The sequence below is a fragment of the Panicum hallii genome, chromosome 9 (assembly GCF_002211085.1).
Source record: "Panicum hallii strain FIL2 chromosome 9, PHallii_v3.1, whole genome shotgun sequence".
In the NCBI taxonomy this organism is placed as follows: Eukaryota; Viridiplantae; Streptophyta; class Magnoliopsida; order Poales; family Poaceae; genus Panicum; species Panicum hallii.
Window position 1 is genome coordinate 15,726,227 of NC_038050.1, and position 7,911 is coordinate 15,734,137.

Sequence of the window (7,911 nt, forward strand, 5' to 3'; positions counted from 1 at the left end):
CGCTGTGCAGTAAATTTCAGAGCAGGTCGGATTGCAGTGTGGGCAGTGAGCGAGGCAAAAGGGGCCCTGAAGAACTCCTTACCTGCTGCTGAGGCTCTTGGGTCTTTCAGGTTGCCGTAGCACCGAATTGCATCACTTGCCTGTCGAATTGGCCTTTTGTGTCTGCGAGATTGGACGCACTCGTGTTGACCCCAGAGCTGTACCTGCGAAGAGTATAATGTTCAAGATTGCTTGTGAGCCTGCTGAAATCAGTGCTGCTACTTGATCCATCAACGGTGCAGCGGACAGCGGCAGCTCGTGTGGCCATGTGAGGTAGTGCAGCGGTACCAGGATTGTTTCAGGCCCAGGTGGTTCCTGAGTTTTCAGGCATGTTGTTGTCAGGATAGCTCCCAGGTTTCAGATTTCTCAGTGCTGTAAGCCTGAACCCAGATGTTCTGAGCATCCCCCGTTGTCAAATGTGCGGGGGATCTACAAATGACAGATGGACCACCACTCGCGTGTGATGTGTTCATGTTCCATTGTTCAGGACAGACCAGGGGAATTCTGCATTTGCCTGTCACACAGTTCAAACATGCAGAGTTTCTGTTTCGTATGCTGCTTCATGGAGAAACATGAGATTGCTGTGGTTGAAACGCTGTGAGTTCGTTGCTGGTTAAGTAATGAAACTCGGGCGAGGCCCTTCTGTGGGGGGCGAAAATTGGAGAAACTTGAGATTACAATAATTTGTCTGTCACACAGTTCAACATTCTGAATTTCTGTTTCATATATGATGCTTCATGAAGAAGCCTGAGATTACAATCTCTTGAGAAAAGTACTGAACAACATCTACGCAAAATGAGCGTGGAACAGTAGCATAAACATGAGCATTTGAGCCATAGAGGCCAGAGACCTGATATGCAAAGAGCAGGACAAACTTTATCAGAGTATAACTTTGGTGCACATGGCATACGTGGACCTAGACCGTAAAAATAATACAGCACAGGGAGATCACTTCAGAGTTCAAACTTCTTTTGTTGAAGGATTACTGTTGAAGAGAGCTGAGGGCAGTGTTGGACTAATATATAAAATACAAAATGGTTGAGTTATCAAATAAAATAAAGATCTGAAAAAGAAGGAAAAAATACCATTCTTTCAATATTCATGTCCTGCTGAAGGATTGCTCTCCAAATTGTCAAATTGACGGCCGATTCTAGATGCTTTTGAAAAGATGGATTCTGTTGTACTTTGATTTCTAAATGTACCAATCTGCAACCGTGAAAATTACAATGAAGCATATGATGTTCATATTGCTTAATTCTTCCAAAATATCGTGAATAGAACCTTGCACACACCAATTGATTCCTATACTTTTATATTCAAATGGAAACTCAGAAAAAATATGGTAAGCAAACTTCTATCCATTACTGACATGGACAGTGCTACTTCAGCAACAAGCAGTTCGTTGTATGCACTAAGTTTCTTGCTTTCTGTCAATCCTAGAGGATTAACCAAACCAAATTTTGAGCTGGGAACTCAACTGGATTTTCCAGCACCATGTAATGGACTATGTGAAATCACGAGCAACTCGTCTATGACTGCTGGACAATTTTACAGAGACTTGGCAAAAGTAAAAGATTCAGCCTGTTTACTTACAAAACCCTCCCTCCATTTAATTAATAATCTACTTTCTACTGTTCCCTTCCCTTTTATATGCCGCTAACTCCATGCTAGAATCTATATAATGACTGAGTTGTTATTCTTAACTGTGCCTTTGTTTCGGATATGGATGTTTGGCTGCCAGCTTCCTGATCTGTTCGACCAATGGTGGCTCCAGATCCAGCAGCGTATATTTTTGTACATTTTCCTGAATCGAGTTAAAGAAATGTATTTAGTAGTTAGCATTAGAAGTTTAAGACAGAATATCACATGTTTATTAGATGAAACCCTGACCTGGTAAGCTCTCAACAAATTTCGCCACTTGTCCTGAACCATGAAACATGAAACAAAACAAGAGTTTGATATTAGCCAATATCATCTGAATGAATTTACTTCATTGTGCAATGTATCACTAATCTACTGCACCTTAAGGTTTACTGATGTCCTAACTGATGTTTTGAAATATTTCTTCTTCATCTCACTCCATCGTCCAACTCCAAATTTAGATACACCCTGTACCAGTAATTTCACTTCTTTACCTGTCCAACGGCTATTGTTTTTTCTAGTTATGTATTTTCTGTTCCTTCCTAAAGTTGTTCCTCCGAAGATGAATGTGTCCTGTGAAACAACCAAAGATAGCCATGGAAATTTTTCAGCCCTGATGGATGCTAGACTAAAAATGAGTCTGACTTCAAAGAGGGGGCAACAGAAACATTAAAATCAATTTGTTAAACACTCTGTTTAAACAAAATAAATGTTTGGTTAGGTACCTGAAATTAACTATACTAGCCTATTTTCTCTCTGATCATGAAGAACAATAAAATTTCCTCAAGAAACTGTACACAGAAGTAAAGTATTTTTTTCATCCTTTTTTCTTTCTTCTTTTGTTAGTATAATGAAAGGGATTCTCTTGCAAATTAACTTGTACGTACCCATGGAGATATCCTTCTCTTACGCATTCCTCTTCGACCACTTTTTCTACCTTCCATCTGCCATGAGGAAACTGATTGTCAATACCTTGTCATATCTACTTTTCTATCAGGTTCAAAGTTTACCTTTCCCAAAATCTAGTGACTGCTTAAATATCTCAGCATCTATTTGATAAGTTCCATAATTATACCTTATGATGGCTCACTGTGTCCTGTAAAGGAGATTGATGTAAACCACCTGCAATAGAGGCTCTATAAATGTTCTTCCAAGCCAAAGATAATTGTATGTTTCATGTGTAGAAACCGTGGGAATTGACAGTAATAACTAAACAGCGTACCTGATAACCATTCATCCAGGTCTGCCTCTTCCAGAAGTTGTAGGACGAACAGGGCATCATCATCTTGCGCTTGATAATTCTCCATCTGTTAAAAACATAACATCAATATTGATTACCTTGTTCATTTGCCTGACAACATATGCCACCATATTGATGAGAGACTCATGAATCTGTTTCTTTTACTAACGTTGAGGATGACAATATCCAGGAAGTTTCACTCAATGAAACTGTAAAACCTCCAGCATTTATATGCTGGGGAATGCACATTCACAAATAAACAGTGGATCTACCAGGATATTTTGCTACAACAGATGGATCTTATTACTGGATTAATGGAGACCAAGGTGAGCAAATGTTTCTTTTGAGTCTCTAACCACTGATTTGGAGCAGGGGAGTTTTCAGGGCTTGGAATGCACATTGAAGATTGGGAGCAAACACTGCGGACTGCACCAAGTGTTGAACATGTTGGGTGTTTGGCAGTCAGACCTGCGTGTTGCCGTGGTTGTTATGGTTTAGACTCTGTTAAATTTCTGCCCAAGTAGTTCAATCAATGGTGAAAACCAGTACCAAAAAATGTTTTTTTCTTGAACAAATGGAATACGGAAGATTCCTATGATTCTGAAAAGAAAAATCAGGCATCAATCATCTATGACTCGGCAAGGAAAATAACTGGCGATCTTTTTCCCAAAGTTTATCTGCTAAAACTAATTTTCCACTCAGTCCAGTTCGAGAAACAAAATTCTGTCTTTCCCATCGCAATGAAGCACATCTCCGCCGTAGAAGAATTAGGTGGGGAGACAAGCTGAAAAATAAACGCAGAAAAAGACCAAGAAGAAATTAAATCCAGCAGGACAACCTCAAGTTTGTCCCCGCGCTGGACAGTAGACCGGGGCGCCGCGTCGCGCGCTGGCCGCACAAAAGACGCTCGCACCCGCGCGCGCGGCCACCAGACCGTGCCGCGGCGCACGTCGCCCTGAACCCCGGCCGCGCCCTCGCCGGCCTCACCGCGTCCCTGAACCCCACCCTTGCCGCACACGTGCCGGCTTCACCGCGTCTTTCGCCATTCGGTGCGCGCGCGCCGCCCGCCCGCACAAGCGCTGCGGGATACCATGGTGGTGGTGACCGCCGTCCACCACTTCAGTGAATAGAGCGCGAGCTTTCCGACCATGACGGACCCAAGAAGCATGAATGCAGAAAGGGACGTCTTTAATCGAGGAAGGGTAGATGTATGGTTGCATTCATACAGCAACAACATAAAAAAATCTGACTTTTTTCATCCAGATTCAGCTGGTGGCCACGCCGAGCACCGGAAAATTGAAACCGCGGTCGCGATCCTCGTTACCTGGAGTTCGCAGGCAGTGCCGCTCGCGAGGCTGAACTGCAGATCGCCGAGGTGGCCATCCAGTCCCTGCTCCTCTTGCTGCACCGGCGCCCAAAACAGCCCCGTCTGCTCCATCTCCGGCGAACAAAACTTAATCTCCGGCTGCTCCATCAGCGCTCAGGGGAATGCTCTGTGAAGAAACAGGGGATAAATCAAAATTTGCCTGAAGTAGCAGCGCGGAGAGGAAGAAGGGAGCACAAGAAAGCAGATGAATAGATCGATCGATCGATCCTCCTTGCAGCAGTGCGTCGATTACCGGCGGCTCGACGAGGGCGGTGGTGAGGAAACGAGAGGAGCAAAGAGGCAAAGAGCTGCCGAGCAGGCGGAGCACCTCGGAGGGGGTGGGAGAGTAGCAGAGCAGGAGGATGGAGGCAGACGAGAGCAAAGGCTGTTGTGGCCTATTGGACCGGAGAAAACCATGCTCATATAAGAGGGGCTAGGAGGGCGGACTTGAGCTCCCACTGTAAGCTTTGGTTGGGAGGGAGGGTGACATCCGGGAGAAATTGTCTATTATATATTATTTTTTTAATATAAGAGTAAGTTTTAGGATAACTTTATAATGTGTAATAAATTTAACTATTAAAAATATTTGCTTAATGTATAAAAAATTAATAAAAGTATCCACTTTAATGTAAGATTTAATATTTTGATAATTTTATCTAATATGATGAGGTGCTTTAAATAACACACTTGGGTATTTATTTCGGACGCATCCTATGGTATAAAAGCTTACAATCATATACTAATCCAATAGAGGTAGAGAATGAAATAATTGAAAACTATTATCACCCAGAATAAATCACCGTTCTTCTTACAGGGATCGACCTGTTAAGGACTACGACGGTGCTAAAGTGTAAAGGAGGACCTAAAAACACTCTTTAGAAAATAATTCTACCAAAATAACTAAACCTTTTACACCTAAACTCCCACCACAGGGCCCACAACCCTCCACGCGCGCTCCGATGCGTGCGCGGTCCTGATTACCTCTAATTTTAGTAATTATATTTTGTATTTAGAAAATAATTAATTTGATTGCATATATAATGCATCCACGAATCAAGGCACATTCCATATACATTATACTTTACTTTAACCCCAAAATCTTTGCATATATGGTGTGATTTTCATTTGTTTTATTTTTTATCAATCACGATACATTTTCTATTTATAATGGTACACTTTCCATCGCTAATTATCAATTACATTTGCTAATTAGCGTTGATTGATACTTAATCGGATTACCTTCCTTGTTTTATAGACATATGTCATATGAACCAAGTGTTTTCAAAATCAGTGGGCTAAAATTAAGGATTGGATTAGTGATTTATGCAATCAAGAATTTGACATCTGCCTGAATTACTTTTCTTATTTTATAGATGTATGTCATATGCACTAAAGATTTTCAAAATCAATGGGCTAAAATCAAGAATTGAATTAGTAATTTATAAAATCAAGGATCGATACCCGCCCGAATTATTATACTTCTACGTTTAGTTGCTTTTAATACTAATGACTCTTTCTTTTGTCACACATATATAAGTGAAACCGAATATTTAACCCAAATACAGACAGCAATATCTCCTCCTCTGTTGTACTCGTTCCTTCCCGACAACTTGCATCCAAAGTTGTCGGGAGAGCGTGCCTCCGAAACCAAACTAGATATAGGTATGTGCTATGTATCCATACATTTATAAAATCTTTCCATAAGATTGAACCCAAATAATTACCATATTTTTCTAGTCTTGGAAATTGAGCTCAAGATGTATCTTTAAATGATATAGGGCCTGTTTAGTTCCGGTGTAAAGGCAAAAAGGCAAAATGCAAAATTGCATGTGTAAAACTTTACACCTTTTTGCATTTACATGTGTTTAGTTCCGGTGTAAAGGCAAAAAGGCAAAACGCGGCGATGCTGGAGCTCGGCTGCCGCGGCAGGGGAGGGGGCGGACGGCACGGCGGCGGCGGCGGGGGAGCAGCAGGCGGCGGAGCAGCAGGCGGGGGAGGGGCGGCGGGGGACCAGCAGGCGGCGGGGGGATGGGCGGCGGGGGAGCAGCAGGCGGGGGATGGGCGGCAGGGAAGGGGCGGCGGGGGAGCAGCACGCGGGGGAGGGCGGCGGGGGGAGGGGCGGCGGGGGAGCAGCAGGCGGGGGATGGGCGGCGGGGAAGGGGCGGCGGGGGAGCAGCACGCGGGGGAGGGGCGGCGGGGGAGCAGGCGGGGCAGCAGCGGGCGGGGGAGCAGCAGGCGGGGGATGGGCGGCGGGGAAGGGGCGGCGGGGGAGCAGGCGGGGCAGCAGCGGGCGGGGGAGCAGGCGGGGCAGCAGCAGGCGGCGGGGGAGGGGCGGCGGGGGAGCAGGCGGGGCAGCAGCAGGCGGCGGGGGAGCAGCGCGCGGGGGAGGGGCGGCGGGGGAGCAGGCGGGGCAGCAGCGGGCGGGGGAGCAGCAGGCGGGGGATGGGCGGCGGGGAAGGGGCGGCGGGGGAGCAGGCGGGACAGCAGCGGGCGGGGGAGGGGCGGCGGGGGAGCAGCGCGCGGGGGAGGGGCGGCGGGGGAGCAGCAGGCGGCGGGGGACGGGGCGGGGGAGCAGCAGGCGGCGGGGGACGGGGCGGGAGAGCAGCAGGCGGCGGGGCACGCGGCCCGATGCCCAAACGCAAAAATACACGTCCCGACCTGTTTAGCTAAACGCGAAAAGGCCCTAAACGCGAAATCTTTTTGCGTTTTTGCGTCGATCTAAACAGGCCCATAACTTTCTTATATCTCTTGTTTTAACTCAATGCCATGTTACCAAAATATCCGTACATAACATTCATTTAATGTGCTTGATTGAAAACCGCGCTATTTGGGGGCTGGCCAGGCTTGTTCCATTATTCCATAAATGCTCCTCTTATTAAACCAAGTAATGATGCTTATATTTAGGGATGGATGCTGGAGTACAAAACATGCTTAGCCGACCAAAATAGACCGAGGAAGAAACGTAAAAAGCGATTACATCCTTATTTTTTGCCATTGATTTCACACTATTCTTCATTAATACAAATGTAGATCTGGCCACTCACAATGGAGAATTCCATTCTATTATTTTTAAAATGCTAATCATCCATAGTACTTCGAGTCACTACTAGCTACCATAAAAACGATCTTTCATCCTTTTCAATTGTCCCGGCCACTTTTGGACCCAAGACTAATGAAGGCTTTAGTTCCAGGTTCAACGGCTAGCGGGCGGCGGAGAGCTTTAGTTCCGGTTAGAGCTACCAACCGGGACTAAAGATCACCATTTTAGTCGCGGTTGGTGGCTCCAATCATGACTAGAAGTCCTAAACATTTAGTTCCAAGTGGTAGCACCAATCGGGATTAAAGGATGACCCTTTAGTCCCCGTTGGTGGCTCCAACCCGGATTAAAACGGTCTTTAGTCCCGGTTGGCGTCTCCAACCCAGATTAAAGGGTCCTTCACGGGTTAGTTTAAAATAAATACATCCCATTCAAAGTCACATGCGATGTGTAGGAACCGGGACTAATAATCCAGGTCTTTAGTCCCGGATTCGTAGTCCCGCTTACAACCGGGACTAAAGAGATTTGGGAACCGGAACTACTAGACAATTCTGTACTAGGTCGAGGAATAAAGCAACCCATTTTAAT

General features: G+C 45.5%; 1 protein-coding gene across 2 annotated transcripts; it reads right to left on the reverse strand.

The window, feature by feature from the left end:
* Positions 1-757: 757 nt before the first annotated feature.
* LOC112877369 lies at positions 758-4,675 on the reverse strand. Of its 2 annotated transcripts, XR_003225472.1 has the most exons (10): positions 4,540-4,675; positions 4,245-4,413; positions 2,903-2,987; positions 2,756-2,802; positions 2,568-2,624; positions 2,062-2,253; positions 1,930-1,962; positions 1,744-1,843; positions 1,125-1,245; positions 758-889 (listed from the first exon to the last, which is right to left on the reverse strand). XR_003225472.1 is itself a non-coding variant. In XM_025941662.1 (9 exons), the coding sequence occupies exons 2-9, from the start codon at positions 4,392-4,394 to the stop codon at positions 1,232-1,234; spliced, it is 678 nt and encodes a 225-aa protein (XP_025797447.1). In that variant the 5' UTR covers positions 4,395-4,413; positions 4,540-4,675; the 3' UTR covers positions 847-1,231. The 2 variants fall into 2 exon arrangements, 1 of the variants encoding a protein (XP_025797447.1); XM_025941662.1 differs by having other exon boundaries at positions 847-1,245.
* Between the last annotated feature and the right edge of the window lie 3,236 nt (positions 4,676-7,911).

Excerpts from the sequence above, each read along its gene's own strand:
- LOC112877369 (XM_025941662.1), bottom strand. The coding sequence starts at position 4,394 with ATGGAGCAGCCGGAGATTAAGTTTTGTTCGCCGGAGATGGAGCAGACG. Across the intron at positions 1,963-2,061 it reads GGACATCAGTAAACCTTAAG|GACAAGTGGCGAAATTTGTT; the intron begins GTGCAGTAGATT and ends TTCATGGTTCAG. Across the intron at positions 1,844-1,929 it reads ATTTGTTGAGAGCTTACCAG|GAAAATGTACAAAAATATAC; the intron begins GTCAGGGTTTCA and ends AACTCGATTCAG.